The 16,560-nt window shown below is 54.8% G+C and overlaps 1 protein-coding gene across 10 annotated transcripts in view; it reads left to right on the top strand.

Moving 5' to 3' along the window:
* CFAP46 (cilia and flagella associated protein 46) overlaps window positions 1–16,560 on the top strand; it is a 97,254-nt gene that overhangs the window by 26,947 nt on the left and 53,747 nt on the right. For 9 of the 10 annotated variants that reach the window (XR_005793775.1, XM_040486859.1, XM_040486861.1 and 6 more), the window contains 7 exons: window positions 247–459; window positions 1,921–2,086; window positions 2,483–2,632; window positions 3,009–3,116; window positions 3,400–3,566; window positions 13,619–13,750; window positions 14,143–14,305. Coding sequence is in view for 9 of the 10 variants with exons in the window: in XM_040486859.1 (XP_040342793.1) it covers window positions 247–459; window positions 1,921–2,086; window positions 2,483–2,632; window positions 3,009–3,116; window positions 3,400–3,566; window positions 13,619–13,750; window positions 14,143–14,305 (1,099 nt within the window). In the remaining variant the exon portion in view is untranslated. The remainder of the gene's footprint in view (window positions 1–246; window positions 460–1,920; window positions 2,087–2,482; window positions 2,633–3,008; window positions 3,117–3,399; window positions 3,567–13,618; window positions 13,751–14,142; window positions 14,306–16,560) is intronic. The other variant, XM_040486862.1, reaches the window with a different exon arrangement.

The raw sequence follows: 16,560 nt of genomic DNA, 5'->3' as shown, positions 1-16,560 counted from the left end.
GGAGGGGCGAGCCTCTGTCACTAGCGAACAGGCTCCCGTGGAGGCAGCGGGCAGGCGCAGCGTGGGGGCACGGCCCGGCCCCTGCGGGCGGGTCGAGGGGACACAGCGGGTCGCGGCAGGCAGTCCAGGCCGGGGGCAGGCTCCGCAGACCAGCGGGCCACGGGCAGACCGCATGTTCGGGTCCCTAATGCCCATTCGGGAAAGGTCTTGTTTCGAAGGAAGAGCTTGACAGGGTGCGTTCTGCAGGACCTGGATTGAGAGTCTGTCACAGGGCGCCATGGACAGCTGGCTGCGGTGCGCCGAGATCGGGCGAGAGATCCAGGAAGGCTGGATCGTGCAGAACGCGGTGGTCTACGTCCTCAACCACAACCGCCACCTCATCGTGGCCGGGAGGCAGAGGGAGCTCGTGGACGCCTTGGACCACCTCCTGAGCATCGTCAAGGCCACGGGTCACAACGGGTAGGTGTGGCTGGCGGGTCCCGCGTGCGGTCCTGACCCCCGGGGAAGGCTCCGTCCTGCCGCTCCGAGAGACCTTGATTCAGGCCCGGGGACTGTGGGGTCACACACGGGTCCGCCGGTGGGGGTGGTGCCCCGGGACCCTCCCCGCCATCGTCAGTGCCATCCTTCCGGGAAAGGCGGGTCTGCCGTTGGCTGGTGTCTGACAGTGATTGGGATGTGGGGACGTGGGGACAGGGGAAAGGCTGTGGGGGCACAGGGAGGGCTGCTCAAGCATCCCAGGCTCCGTTCACTAGCCGTGCACCCCAAGCCAGATGGCTCACCCATTCTGAGCCGCAGGGCGGCCCATAGTGGTGGAGGAAGGCCTCGGGCCCACCCGGCAAGGAGCCCCCCACCCTCACTGTGTCTCAGCACGGAGCCGGCCTGCCCCACTCTGTTCCAAACAGAATGATTCTAAGGAAGGTTTGCTGAGACCCGGATCAGCTGGGAAAAATGGAAGCAAAGAACGACTCCTTTGTACGAATCTCATCTGGTTTCATGGAAGGTTGCAAACGTGCGTCTGTGTTTTCTTATGTAGACGGATGGGAGCCCGGGAGATTGCTGTTTTCGTGAGCTAAAATCGGAAATTTAAAAGCAAGACAGACCAGTGTCACCCGACGAGGGTGACATTTAAAAACTCTCCTTGTGTGTTTTTTGCTGGTTTGGTTTTTAGTCTGAACGATAAGCTTTAGGTTTTCTCATCAGATACTGAAGTAGATGTGCCAGACGGGGTGGGAACCAGCAGGCTGCGTGCCGGTTTTCATCAGGGACGATTAATAATGAACACGGAGCCCGAGCTAGAGAGCCCCTCGCTGGGCAGTGAGCAGGCCCTGTGGATGCCCCTCTGATGTGAGCGCCCCAGCGGGGCTCCGCAGACGCCAGCCTCTCCCCTCCCAGCACTGCCGTGAGTTTCCATCGCAGATGGAGCTCAGACTTTGAGTCCCTGGTTCTGGACGTGCGGAGACCGTTTGCAGCCGTTTTCAACGAAGTCTTGGTGCCATAACGTTGCCAGTGAGAAACGTGAGCGTTCTGGCCGAGGCCCATTTGATCTGTTAACCAACCGGTAGAAGTGCCCGGGCCGCGACTGAGGCCTGACGGACGCCCGCCAGCGGGCACGGAGGCCAGATGGGCCCCTCTGTCCCGCCCCGACGATGCCCTGAGGAGCCCGCCCGCCTGGCATGGCGGCGCCCTCTCGCCAGGAAGGCCACCTGTGGCGGGGGAGCCAGGCGTCACCGGAGCGGCCCTCGTCACAGCCAGCTTCCCCTAGGAGGCCTTGGAACAGCTCAGCAAACTGGCGCTGGGACCACGGGCGCCTGTGGTTGGTCCCGGCAAGATGGGAGCCCGGCAAACGCACTTTGTCACGGACTCGTCTGCTTGAGTCTGTGCGTGCGACTGTGTTCTCACCTGCCGGCATGCTCTTTCCAGAGACTTCACTCTGCTGGGGATGCTCTGCAACACTTTGGCTCGAGGCTTGATTATCAACTGGATTCCGACTCAAGTGCCGGAAAAATCTAGAAGACCCATGCGCCCGAACCTGTTTCACACACCACTGGACTCAGGAGCCAGTGCTGAAGTCAGGACCGCGGTGGAGGTAGAGCCCCTCACTGCGCGAGGCCAGGGGGGACCCTCACTCCACTAGCACAGGTGACGGGTGGCCATTAGGAGGTGAAACTGGCTAGGGTTTTCTACTGCCAAGAAATGGGGTGCAGGGCAAGGAAGGGCAGAGAACATGCATTTCTGTCAGAGGAAGACAGAGAGCCGGGTGTTGTCAGGGAGGGGAGGTGGCGGAGCCGGGCAGGTGGCAGGGCCAGCCGGGGGCCCCCCAGGGGCGCGTGGGGGCCAGGCCGCCCAGCTGCAGGCCTGGTGCCTGTTTAAACCCCCGCCGGTCTGACCACGAGCCAGGTCCACTTACTTTTACTAATTTGAGTCTTGGCTCGGGCTCCCTGTTCAGAGTTCAGGCTCTAGAACAAGGCCCCATCTGTGTTAGGTTTGTGAGTTCGCCCTGAACCTGAGCACCGGGACGGAGCCCGAGGAGGTGGTGCCCGTGAGCACCCAGCAGCAGCTCCTTGCCACCTGGGTGAAGGCCCGGCAGCTGCTACAGCAGCAGATCGGGCCGCGGCTGGGCGCGGATGAGCAGGTGCCAGGGGCTTGGGGCGCGGATGGCGTCTGGGAGCTCCCCGGGGCTCGGAGGGCTCGGCGGGCCGGGGCCTCCAGGGCGGACACCTCCTGCTGAGGTCTTCCCTGGTCTCCCGCCTGAAGGGGGACAAGCAGGGACCCAGAGAGGAGAGCTCCCACAGACGTGGGCTCTGAGGTCATGGGCAGGCCCTGCCCCACCCCCTGGCCAGCTCAGCCAGCAGACCTGCTGCCTCGACACTGCCTGGAAAGGGACCTTGGAGATAAACCGGCATACCAATGGCTCTGGCTGTCGCCGCGATGCCGGCGTGTCCCAGGGCTCCGGGCCCCAGCGTCCCGGCACCCCCGGGCCGACGGGCGCTTACGCTTCCTTCCCCCAGAGTCCCAACGAGGACATCAACTCGGTGACCAGAGTTCTCGTTGCTCTGGAGATGTACTCCTGCAACGGGCTGGGCCTCATGGACTTCTCCGTGCCCCCCTTGGCCCAGGTAGGCGCCACCAGTGCCCAGAGCCCCCAGCCTGAGGCCACTCGTTCGGGTCAGCTGCTCAGACTCAGAGCCGGGGTCAGAGGGCCTTGCCTGAGGCGGCAGACTGGGTGCCCTGTCGAGGGACCCCGTCCTCACCACGGCGCTCACCTGCCCCTCGCAGGGTGCCCGAGCCATTCCACGTGGGAGCCACCCGTGCGCTTCCTCTGCAGTCGGCTCGGGGCGGGGACCCCGGGGGTGGCACGTCAGCCGCGCTAACAGACGCCCCTTCTCCCCTGCCCGGAAGGTGGTGGAAATGGCTTCTGAGTGCAACTGGTCGGACCCCCTGGTGGAGCTGCAGACCCTGACACGACTGACCCACTTTGCCCACATGGCCCACGACCACGAGGTCACCATGGCCTGCTCGCAGAAGGCCATCCAGATGGGCATTAGGCTCCTGAGGATGTTTAGCCGGTAAGTAGCTGTGGACCGATCCCCCTGAGGCCAGGAGGGGTCACCGGGCCCGAGCACCAGCCCTGGGTCATCCCAGCTCGTGTCCCGGCAGCCGTGTCCGTGCGTCCGTGCGCCTCTGCCTGCCGGCTCCTCGTCAGCCAGCACGACGCCGTCAGCCACGGCTCCAGAGAGCCGGGTTCAGAAGGGTTCTGAGGCCACACGAGGCTCACTGGCCGTGAGCGTGACGGTCACGGGCACAGAGGCAGAAAGGGGCTCCCGGGTCACCATCTGCCATCCCCGACAGACAGAGCTTTGATGAACGTAGTTCTGAGTGGGCGACACAGACGTGCCACATAAATTCAGAAGTCACCGAGGAGGCGTCCCAGTGGCAAGAAAACCCCCCCGGCCCCTGTCGCCCTGCCCGCTGCGGGCCGCTCGCTCTCCGGAGGCCACGGCTGCCGGATGTCGCGGCACGAGCTCCCGGACCCCTGTCCCCGTGCGGCGCTGGACGCCCGCTTTCCCTCACAGCTTCCGGCGGCTCTCGCGTTCCGACCTCCGATCGGGAATTGTGTTTCTGCGTCTTTCCCCTCGTTGTGAGTGTCAGGCTGTTTTAATTTGTTTCTACTGTGAGTTTTTTCTGTGGTGACGACCGTTTTCCTTGAGGGTCTTGTGGGTTATTTCCTGGAAACCACGAAATCACCGACTCGAGGGTACGAAGAAGACGTTCGTAGTGACTCAGCAGCCAGGGAGGGCGGGCCAGACCCAGGTGTGCCGAATTGCCAGGTGAGGCCAACCTCGGGCCGCGTCCGCGTCTCGGGCTGCCCGCTGTGGCAGCGTGATTGGCAGCGTGGGGGGGGGGGGTCCTGTCCCCGACTGAGAACCCCAGGGACACGGATGCGTCCGCCATATCTCAGCGGCAGTTCCGGGGCCCGCGTGGGACACACGCAGCGTGTATTTGGGGGCCGACAAATGAATGCCACCTGAGATGTCTTAACACCGCCGGCCTCCAAGTGGCCAGGGTCTCGGATGCGCGTGGGGTCATGATGGGGGCGGCGCGTGCAGGATGGCTCCCTCCGAGGACCCCGCGGCACCACCTCAACCAGCTCTCTGGTGGGTGCCACCGTCCCCATATTGCAGGTGAGGAAACCGAGGCAGGCGCAGGCCACGTCTGTGGCCGGAGGCCACCTCCCCGGCAGGCGGCAGAGCCGGGACCGGGCCCAGGCGTCCGGTTCTACAAGCCCACGCTCCCAGAGACCCCCGGATGCAGCCTCTCGGACGCGGCCACGCGCCCATTCTGTGGGCAGGAGCACGCCAGAAACTGCTGGAAGAGTCAGCCGCGATCCCCGTGGGTTCACGTCCCTGAGATGGGCACAGCACCTGGCGACGGGAGCCCCCGGGACGCAGGGCAGCAGGAGAGGCCCCCTCCCATGGGAGGGCTTGGGCCCAAGTAACAAGGTCCATTGCTGAGAGGTAACGGGGAGCCTCGTCTCTGGCTGGTCGCCGTAACTTCCTCAAGAATCGGACGCGGTTGTGGCAGCCTGTGCTCTGAGGGCGTGCGTCACACACTGCAGCAGCCGACTTTCCACCGCACCCCCTCTGTCCGGGTGGGGCGGTGCGTGCCCGCCAGGACCTGCCCTCCTCAGACGGGACGCTCGGGCACAGAGGCCTGGTGTGGGGCAGCGGCGGGTCGAGGGGAGACCCGGTGGCTCTCGTGCCAGCCGGGGGGCTCCAACCACACGGGGGCACAGGAAGCTCCCTCCGAGGGCCGCAGGGCAGGGAGGGGATGGACGCGTGGCTGAAGAGTCCGGCTGAGGACTCCGGTCACCGGCCCGAAGTAGCAGGTGGGGGTGCCAGTGAGAAGGTGGCCCTGCGAGGAAGGTTGGGGTGGGTTCCCAGGACCGTGGGCCACACGACCCGTCGAGACAAGGCTGCCCTCGAGCGACCCCGGAGCTCAGGGCAGCGCCTCCGAGGCCCAGGGGTCCGTAGGCTCAGAGGCAGAGATTTCTGGAAGAACACCGAAGCCGTGGATGTCTGTTGGGATGAGGTGGGGCGGGACGAGGCTTCCCCGCAGGAGGGGAGGAGAGGCGGCCGGCGGAGGGTGAGGGCCGTCGGAAGCTCGTGGAGCCGGCAAGTCGAGGAACGGGCAGTTGACTAAACCCTCTGAGGAGCTGGACGTTTGGGGCAGGTGTCCGTCAGCCTTGCCCAAGGTACCCGTGCCCACCGACCTGAGGCGGTAGCCGTGGGGGCGTCAGAAGGGCTCCGTCTGAAAACAGAGTAGCTGAAGCACAGCCGTGACGGAGCCTGTCCGTTCTCACCGCCAGCACTGAGGGTCATCACGAGGGGCCCTTCCTCCGGCACAGTGTGGACTGACCTCTCTCAGAGGCTACGGGTTATTTTCTCTCAACAGTCTGTCCTGAGAGGTACTTGGCTTCCACAAGGGAAGTCTCCCACGCTTTCTGACTTCCCACCCCAGCTGGGGGAGACCGAGGGGTGGTCCCTGGTCATGCAGCTCGGTGGCTACCGGGCGCCCACCCGCTGCTGGCCTCCACCCACGCAGGAGCCCAGTGCACTGAGGCGGGACGTGCGGCCGCCGTGCACAGAGCGCCTGGCCGTCTGCCGGGACGCCTGACCCCGGGGAGGGCACCAGGGCTCCCCTGCTTGCTACCGGCTCCCCACCAGCATCTCAGCCACACTCTCAAATAGGGAGAATTCCTCGGGATACGTAGATTATGCGACAACCAGAGGAGAACGCTAAGAAAAACCCCTCAAACTTACTTGAGAAGTTGCGGCATTTAAAAAGTGTGTAGTGTTGTGGAAGAAGGAATAATCAAGGACTGGAGATCCCTTGAAAAGAAATTGAGTGAAGATTGCAGCGTGAGGAGGGGCTCCTGGGCGGCTCAGTGGGTTGAACATCTGACTTCAGCTCAGGTAACGATCTCACAGTTCACAAGTTCGAGCCCCGCGTCGGGCTCTGTGCTGACAGCTCGGGGCCTGGAACCTGCTTCAGATTCTGTGCGTGTCTCTCTCTCTTTGCGCCTCCCCTCTTGTGCTCTGTCTCTCTCTGTCTCTCAAAAATAAAACATAAAAAAAAAAAGGTATCAGTGTGAGGAAATCTCTCAGGAAGTAGATGAAAAAGGACGCACACAGAAAATGTGACAGAAAAGCCAGGAGCCACACCGGAGCCACACAGGAGGTCCAAGGACCAACCTTCAGAACCCCGGAAAGAACAGAGAGTGTGCTTCAGAAAGAAGTTTGAATGCGGATTGTGATGCAGGAGAGGCTCCAGGGCAGACAACGCCGCCGCCTGACGGACGCTCTCACCAGCGGGCAGCAGGGGAACGAAGTCACCCTCACGTGCAGACGCACCACAGGGACACGTCTGGTCATCACAGATGAAGAGAGTGTCCGAACCGCCTTTAAAAGAAATCCATCTGCACCTCAGCAACTTCTTACGAGACACGTCTCCAGAGGCGAGGGAAACAAAAGGAAAAACGAACTACTGGGACCTCGTCAAAATAAAAAGCTTCCGCAGAGCGAAGGAAACAAGCAGCAAAACTAAAAGGCAACCTATGGAATGGGAGAAGACATGTGCAAACGACATAGCAGATAAAGGGTTAGTATCCGAAATCTGTAAAAAACTTACCAAACTCAACACCCAAAAAACAAATAATCCAGTGAAGAAATGGGCAAAAGGCATGAATAGTCACTTCTCCAAAGAAGACATCCAGATGGCCAACTGACACATGAAAACACGCTCAACATCACTCCTCATCAGGGAAATGCAAATCAAGACCACAATGAGATACCACCTCATACCTGTCGGAATGGCTAAAATGAACAAGTCAGGAGACTCTGGATGCTGGCGAGGATGTGGAGAAACGGGAACCCTCTTGCACTGCTGGTGGGAATGCAAACTGGTGAGGCCGCTCTGGAGAACAGTGTGGAGGTTCCTCAAGAAACTAAAAACAGAACCATCCTACGACCCAGCAACTGCACTACTAGGTATTTATCCAAAGGATGCAAACATGCAGATTCAAAGGGGCACACGTTCACAGCAGTGCCATCGACAACAGTCAAATTATGGAAGAGCCCAAATGTCCATCGACTGATGAGTGGATAAAGAAGATGTGGTGTATATATATATACACACACTATGGAATATTAATTACTTGGCGATCAAAAAGAATGAAATCTTGCCATTTGCAATAATGTGGATGGAACCAGAGTGTATTATGCTAAGCAAGATAAGTCAATCAGAGAAAGACAAATATCACATGATTTCACTCATATGTGCAATTTGAGAAACACAGCAGATGAACATAGGAGAAGGGAAGGAAAAATAAAATAAAAACCAGAGAGGGAGGCAAACCATAAGAGACTCTGGAATATGGAGAACAAACTGGGGTTCCTGGGGGGGAGGTGGGTGGGGGATGGGCTAAATGGTGATGGGCCTCAAGGAGGGCACTTGTTGGGACTAGCACTGGGTGGCGTATGGAAGTGATGGACCACTAAATTCTACTCCTGAAATCATTATTACACTCTATGTTCACCCACTTGGATTGAAATAAAATTAAAAGTTAAAAAAAAAAGAAAGAAATCCATCTGCAGAGTCACAGGAAACATCAACGCAACAGCCTTTTCCAAACACTGGGAGGCAGAAGAAAAATGGTGCTTTCTAGGTGGAAATAATTCGCAGCCTAGATTTTAACCCACTCAGACTTTGAGTCAAGTACGTGGGGAAGGAAAGCCATTTTTAGGCAGACAGGGACCCGGAATATATGTTTCCCACACGCCTGTTTGTGGGAAAGTCACTTGAAGGATATGCTCCAGAAAAACAAAGGAATAAACCAAACGAGAGATGTGGGATGCTTGGAATAATAAATACGTTCCAGAAAAGTTGTCACACTGTGCTGCTTGCTGGGAGGGCTCCCTGTCTGAACTGGAGCAGGACGGAGGGGGCTCTGGAGTGAGGGCAGGGAAGACAGAGGACCCGGGGTTAGGTTAGGAAGAGTAGAAAAGGCACGGTGCTAAATGAAAATCGTACAGTGGAGAAAAAGCCAGTGGGAAACTCTAGGAGACACAAAACATTTGCATTATCATGGTGTTCACTGATACTTTAGTTTTGGGCTTAACAGTTGTGGCTACTTCACAAAAGCGTTACCAGTTTTGGCAATTCAAAAGCCAAACGCTTTTGCAGGGGAGGGGAGAGTCCAGAATAGAGGAGAACGGCTGTGACAGCAGCCTCGCCTGAGAAGGTGAGCGGTCAGGTGTCACTTGCTGAGGGGCCACGAGATCTGAGCTGGTATAATGTTTTAAAGAATAAAGATAATAATAGGGGGATTAAATTAGTCCTGTAATCATCTATATTAATAAGTTGAGAAGAGGGCAAAAGGAGGGTCTGAGTAGTTTAAATTTTTAATTTTAAAGAGAGAGCATGCACAAGAGGGAGAGGGGCAGAGGAAGAGAGAATCTGAAATCTTGTTTTAAAATATCTATTTATTTTGAGAGAGAGAGAGAGAGACAGCGCGAGTGGCAGAGAGAGAGAGGGAGAGAGAGAATCCCAAGCAGGCTCTGTGCTGTCAGGGCAGAACCTGACAAGGGGCTCGATCTCACGACCGCAAGATGACAGCCTGAGCTGAAATCAGGAGCGATGCTCAACCGACTGAGCCACCCAGCAGCCCCAGGTCTGAGTAATTTAAACTTCATCTATCGTCGTAAGAATTCCACGGGCGATGTGTGCAGCTGATAACATGGGGAAGTCAAGTTAGATGCCAAGTTTTAGAGGCAAGCATATGCCTACTAGAGGAGAGGACTAAGCGTTTAGAAGTCGTTCCCTGCAGGGAACAGCGCTGCGAGCTGAGTAGAAGTAGCGATGCCTCCCCGTGTGCAGGTGCCATTTTGATAAAAATTGACAAGTTATTTTGAAAAGAGAAACCGCAAAGACATTCTTCTAGAAAGAGTCAGCACCTGAACGCTGCTGCATAGTCGTTCTGTTGTTGGGTTGAAAGTCGCTTCGCTGCTGGTGGCGGGCGGGCCAGGAGGACTCGGTCGGGGCGGCAGGGTGTAGGCTGTAGGAAGTGTGGCCTTGCCATTCTTCTCCAGTGATTCTTAAATTGAGTTTCATTTTAGAATGAAAAATCTTATGTAATCCAATAAAAGAAGATAAAAATAGAAATTTATGCAAATAGTAATAGGGAAAGTGGAGGTACCATAAAAATGTAATTTCCCCTTCGACTTTTGAAAGCTCATTTATATGGCATCACTGCCCTCTAGCGACATCCGGAGTCACTGCACTCAGCGGGATTGCCCCTCGTACCCCGTTCTGTGGTTCTGACCGTTCATCCAGCCTGCTGGCTTGCTAGCTGTGTCCAGGCATGCTCCTGGGTGCTTGGCAGCTGGAGAGACACGGCCCCTGGTTCTGGAAGAGATGCCCACTTGATAGTGATCTTGCTGGCCACTCAGAACGTTGGACCTTGTGCCTGGTCAGGCAGGATACATGGTCACATTCAGCCACGTGGCACTCGCTGCAGATGATTCACTGTTTAAAGAAAATGACACGTATTTCAAATGTTTATGCTAATCTCTCCACTTTGCAATTTATAGGTAGAAACTCTAGTGTGGAATTGGTCACAAAGTCATTTTATAATAGCAATGCACAGTAATAGTAAATTTTTAGTTCTTGCTGAAAAATAGTACAGTTTCTAATCAGTATTTTCATCGCTGAGTGTTTAATTACCAGAATAATTTTCACATTCACACTATCAGTATAAAGGAATGTCCACTAATAAGAAATTTCATGCAGATCCTTAAAACAGACACAAAATAGATTAGATAGTCTAATTCTAGATAGTCTAAGGTTATTTGGGACATCTCTACTTTGTTCAGCATTTTCATTTAACATAATCATCAATGTTGGGTCTTTATAGAAATTTATATAATATATACAATATATTTATGTAATTTATTAATAATTTATATATGTGTATATAATATTTATATCTTACATATAAATATGTAAGATATTTAATATTATATTTATTGTATATTATATTATATTTATCTATAAACAAATAAGTATATAATATATAATAAAATAAGTCATTTATAGAACATGTTTATTTATATGTAAAAGTCCCTTTTCCTACCATTTCTGGCCATTACACAGTAACAGTTACTATACTCTTGTGCTGTGAGAAAAAATGGTAAAGCTTGGCAAAATACATGAACCAATCATTGCCAAGCATTGGACAAAAGATGATCCAAAGAAGAGATTTCTGTAAAAGGGAACATCAAACGTGGCTGCACGTTCATCCCTGCTTTCTGTGGGGTGGGGTTGGAGGGGTGTTCAAACGTCAGCGTTGGGAAGCACAGCCCAGACAGAAGACATACTGGGACGAAACAAAGACCCGTGCCTGGGGCTACTGAGACAGCCGGCATTTATCAGATATGATGTGAGAAAAGAGATTACTGGACAGAGCTTGTATGTTCCCAGGCACTGAGGTGTGATTTCTAAGCTGCACAGAGATGCTGGAAGCCATCCATGTTGAGGTGTTTGAATTGGCCAACCAGAGTCAACTTGCCAGGCGTTCAAAAAGACCATATACCTTAGGAATAGGGCTGTAAGGGCCACTCTAGACTTACCCCACAAAAGCCTCATTCAAATCTTCATAGGATAAACTGAGGCACCAGTAAATTAACTGCCCGTCAGAATGAACCCCAACATCCCATTAAAGGAAGGCAGCAGCATCCACACTCAACAATACAGCCCTTGCAGTGTCCAGCATAAAATAAAAAAACTACCAGACGTCTGGAAAAACAAGAAAGTGTTCTCCCATACCAGGAGAAAATGCAGTCAATAGGATAGAAACAGTTAACAGATGCAGATATGACACAAAGTTTGAAATTAGAAGACAACAAATTTAAGACTTAAAACAGCTGTTATAAATACAAGAAAGCATTTTTAGTGGAAAAATTAGTGTACAGGTGGGGAATTTCAACAAAGAAATGGAAACTGTAATAACTAAGTGGAAATTCCAGAACTAAAAAATACAACATCTGGAAATGTTTCACTGGGAGAGCTTAACATCTGAATGCTGAAGAAGTGGTAAGTAACCGTGAATGCAGCTCAACCGAGTATTGAAACCAAAGCACAGGGAGAAAAGACAGGAAAGCAAAATGAACAGAACTTCAACGACACGTGGAGCAGAATCAAGTGGCCTAACCCAAGGGAAATAGGAGTCTCAGGACAGAGGCAAGAGAGGGAGGCAGAGATACGTATATTTGAAGATAGAAGAGTTTAATTTTTTTCCGAATTGAGTTAAAAACATCAAGCCAGAGATCCAAGATTTTCAATGCCTCCAAGCAGGATAAACACAAAGAAAACCACAGCTATTTTCACCGTAGTCCCATTGCTGCCGGCCAAAGGCAAGAAATCGTTGGAGAGAAGTCGGAAGGCAAACGGGTGCGTTGTGTGTAGGAAAACAAGGGTGGGACTGCAGACTTCTCAGCAGAAACAACGTGGACTGCCTAACATTTTAAGGGTTCAAAAGGAAAAGAAACCTGTCAATCTAGAATTCCTGTAAGAAGAGCCTGCAAAAAATGAAGGCAAAATCAGGGCATAGGATACGCTAAAAGTCAGGTGGGTAATCCATTCCTCGAAGAGATGCCAGAGGAAATTCGTCAGGCTCGAGGAAGATACAAGGCGGAAACGTGGTTGAAGAAGCCGGGAGAACACCGAGGTGGTGAATGCGTGGGGAGCGCAAATGACTCTCCCCCTCAGTTCTTCAATTCTTTAAAAGGTTTTGCCTTTTTATTTTTTTTTTATAATTTTTTTTTCAACGTTTTATTTTATTTTTGGGACAGAGAGAGACAGAGCATGAACGGGGGAGGGGCAGAGAGAGAGGGAGACACAGAATCGGAAACAGGCTCCAGGCTCCGAGCCATCAGCCCAGAGCCCGACGCGGGGCTCGAACTCACCGACCGCGAGATCGTGACCTGGCTGAAGTCGGACGCTTAACCGACTGCGCCACCCAGGCGCCCCGGTTTTGCCTTTTTAAAACGGAAGTGCATCGCGTGGTGGGATTCTTAGTAAGTATGCAAGTAAAGTGCGTGACCGTGAGAACACAAGTGACAGGAATGAGGCACGTCACAGAATACTGTTCAGGGGTTTCCCACCGCCTGTGAAATGATACATTGACCCAAGCTACACTGTTAGTTAAGGATGTACGTTGTAATCTCTTGAGCAAGTACTGAAACAATAGTAAACAGAAGTATAAGTAAAAATCCAACAGGGGAGACAAAATGGAATACTGAAAGGTCATTCGCTTAGCCCAAATGAGGGGAGAAAGCAGCAACACGCGGGACAAACGAAAGCAAATGGAAGATTCCGCCCCAACCACACCGTGTATGTACCAAGCGGAAGTGAGCCGTCACTCCAGTTAAAGAGCAGGGTTTATCCCACGGAATACAGGAAGCGTCTGAGACCCAGCCAGAGGCCACGCTCTTCAAAAATAAAGACTCAGGTGGCCCGTGGAGGGAGTCTGCCCAGGAACTGTGTGTATTTCTCTGGGAATAAATACAGGGCCCCCCGAGCTGGGTGTTGGGGATCTGGTCCCCTCCAACACGGGATCCCCCTCCCGGGGGCGATGTCTCCGTGTGTGTGGTGTTACCTAGGCACAAGCTATGGCAGGGCCTGGGTAGTAAACGTTTCGGGAGAGGGTCTGGCATCCTTGACAACGTTTTGAGTCGAAACCGTACCGGACTGAGCTCCGGCACAGAGCGGAGGCCCTCTGAGACCAGCACACGGAGGCGCAGGGAGCGGAGCCCCGTTGCTCCCGGCGGGGCTCGGCCCTGCTAGGAGGGGCTCGCTGTGCCCACCTTTTGCTGCTCCCTTCACAGATTCGTCATTTAACACGCCGGTTCGTGGTTCTGTGGGTTGAGTGCGCTCAGCCAGTTAGCTGCGGTTTGGGGGCTCGCACGAGGCTACTCTGGATGCCCCCAGGACTTGTTCCCCTCTCTGCACAGCACCTGTCTCCCCGAAGAGCCCTCCTGCCCTCGTACTTCTCTGTCCCCAGGGTGGAGACTCAACTGGTGGCCGAGATGCTGAGCACCACAGCCTGCATCCAGGGCAGGAGCATCCTGGAGAACCCGAAGGGCAGAAAGCAGCTGCGCCTGGCGGCCGCGAGGTCCTTCATGGAGAGCGCCAGGTGCGCCATGCCGGGCTAAGTGGCCAGTGTGACCGCGTGGGCTGTGGGCTTGGCGTGCGTGCCGCCTGTGGGAGGTAGACGGACCGCAGTGCCGTGGGGCGAAGGGTACGGGGCTCAGTGGGGACTGCCACTAGGGCTGGCCCTCCTTTGTGACCCTGTGGCCGGGGCCATCTCGCCCCTTGCGGTCACATCCACTCCGCCCCATGTTCGAGAGGCCCTCGGGCACGAGTGGGTCGCCACAGGCCACATGGCCATCGGGGGGAGGGAGCGCCCGCGTCCGGGGTGCTCCGTGGCGCCCAGCCGTGCCCGCTCCCCGGTAAATCGAGAAGCTTCCCATGTCGCTCCTGCATCGTTGGTGTCTGCGCCGCTCCAGCCCAGGGATTCCCTTTCAGGTTCGGGGGCATTGCGGGGAGCAGCGCCCTGGTGATGCTGGCTGTGAGGCAGTACTGGAACACCTGGCTCCCGCTCCTGTCCTCCGCGGCCAACAGGAGGAAAGCCAAGACTGTCGTACAGAGGCTCATCGGCATCATCAATAAGACAGAAGCGAAGAAACAGGTGTGCCATGTGGGACCACGGCGGGGCAGGCGTCCTCCGGAAAGGGAGGGCGCGATCCCCAGGGAAGACAGACCCCGGGGAGCCGTGGAAACCAGGAACGCAAGGGCCAGCAGAGGAGGGGGCCCAGAGGACAATGACGTCCCTGAAACCCGGCAGGGCAGACACGCAGACCTCTCTTTCCTCCTTCCTCCCCTCCAAGGGGACACTGACCGTTCCCCAGAAAGCCCCAGCAGGGGAGGGGACAGGACAGAACGGTAGATTCAGATGGCCGAGGAAAACCACAGAAACCTCTGGGCCAGAGCCAAAGTCTCGGCCTGACTCCACCCCACAGGCGCCCCGTCGCCAGGGCGTGTGTGGTCTTGGTAAGTCACCACCCGCGGCTGGCCCCCTCTGTTCACCTGGGTGCAGACCCAGCTTCAGAGGGCATGCGGAGGGCAGTGAGGGCTGTCCCGCCTGCTGACCACGTGTGTCCTGTGCCCCAGGACTCGGCTTCCCGTGGGGACTCCAGCACCTTTCCCGTCCACCCAAGAAGGCCAGGCTCAGACCTAAACCTGCAGTTTTCAGCAGGGCCTTTTTCTAAGGGAAGGTCTGCAGGTCAAAGGCTTTGGCAGACAGAGGTCTGTGGTCAGACGGCCTAGGGTAGAGCCTGTGGGCGGAGCTTCGTGGGCCCTCAGTCCGGGCCCCAGCAGAGCCCTCGGAGGCCGGCGGCCAGACGAGCTGTGGGAGGTTTGGGGGGACAGGACGAGCTGGGGGAGGTTTGGGGGGACAGGACGAGCTGGGGGAGGTTTGGGGGGGCAGGACGAGCTGGGGGAGGTTTGGGGGGGCAGGACGAGCTGGGGGAAGTTTGGGGGGGCAGGACGAGATGGGGGAGGTTTGGGGGGACAGGACGAGATGGGGGAGCCGCCCTCTGTGCTGATTCCAGAGCCAGGCCTGTGGCAGGAGGGCCCACAGCTGTGCGTAAAATCCCCAAAATTGTCTCTGGTCGGGGAGACTGCTGTTCAAGAGACAGCAAGAAGAAAATTGAAAATCAGAGCCTCATAGAAGAAATTGGCTATGCTTCCTATTTTCTTACAAAGATATTTATGACCTCTGATGGCCTAAGCCAGGTGTGGGCAACCCCCGCCCAGGGGCCAAATCTAGCCTGTCTCCTATATTTGTAAATAAAGTTTACAAATGGGACGCAGCCATGCCTGATCATTTACATATTGTCTGCGGCTTGGCTACAACAGCAGAAGGGAGTAATTGTGACAGAGACCATGTGACCCACAAAGCCAGAAGTACTTACTCTCTGGCACTTTACAGAAAAAATTTGCCCAGCCCGGGTCTAGACATTTATAAAACTCACCTAAAGTTCAGTTCTTTCCAATGGGCTTTTTATCTTTTTTTTTTTTTTTTTTTAATTTTTTTTTTCAACATTTATTCATTTTTGGGACAGAGAGAGGCAGAGCATGAACGGGGGAGGGGCAGAGAGAGAGGGAGACACAGAATCTGAAGCAGGCTCCAGGCTCCGAGCCGTCAGCCCAGAGCCCGACGCGGGGCTCGAACTCACGGACCGTGAGATCGTGACCTGGCTGAAGTCGGACGCTTAACCGACTGCGCCACCCAGGCGCCCCTCCAATGGGCTTTTTAAAAAGTTGTGATCAAATATACATAATATAATTACCATTTTAACCATCCAGAAGTATATAATTCAGTGACCTTAACTATATTCAGTGTTTTATGGCCATCACCAGGGTCTGTGCCTGCAACTTTGTCATCATCCCCAACAAGAGCCGTCCCCATGGAACAACAGCCCCACTCTCATCTCTATGAATGGGAAGACTCTAGGTTCCTCACTGAACAGGAATCACACGGCGTTTGTCCTTCTGTGTCCGGTTTAGTTCACTCGGCATGGTGTCATCAAGGTTCATGTAGCAGGTGTCAGCATTTCCTTCTTTTTTATGACCGAACGATACTCTGTTGTGTGGATGGACACCATTTTGTTTATCCACTCATCTGTTGCTGAGCATGATGGCTTCATCCTTTCCACTGTTGTGAATAGTGCGGCTACACACGAGTGTGCAAATATATTTATGTCCCTGCTGTCAGTTCTTTCGAGTCTACACCTAGGAGTAGAATTGCTGGGTTATATGGTACTTCTGTGTTTAACCTTTGAAGGAAATGCAAAGCTATTTTCCAAAGCAGCTGCTCCATTATACATACCCACCAGCAGCATTCCAATTTCTGCACATCCTGTCAACACTCGCTTCCGATTT

The sequence above is a fragment of the Herpailurus yagouaroundi genome, unplaced genomic scaffold (assembly GCF_014898765.1).
Source record: "Herpailurus yagouaroundi ecotype Mexico unplaced genomic scaffold, PumYag 163, whole genome shotgun sequence".
NCBI lineage: Eukaryota > Metazoa > Chordata > Mammalia > Carnivora > Felidae > Herpailurus > Herpailurus yagouaroundi.
The sequence above is the reverse complement of the archived record's forward strand: the minus strand, read 5'-3'. Positions and strand labels throughout refer to the sequence as shown.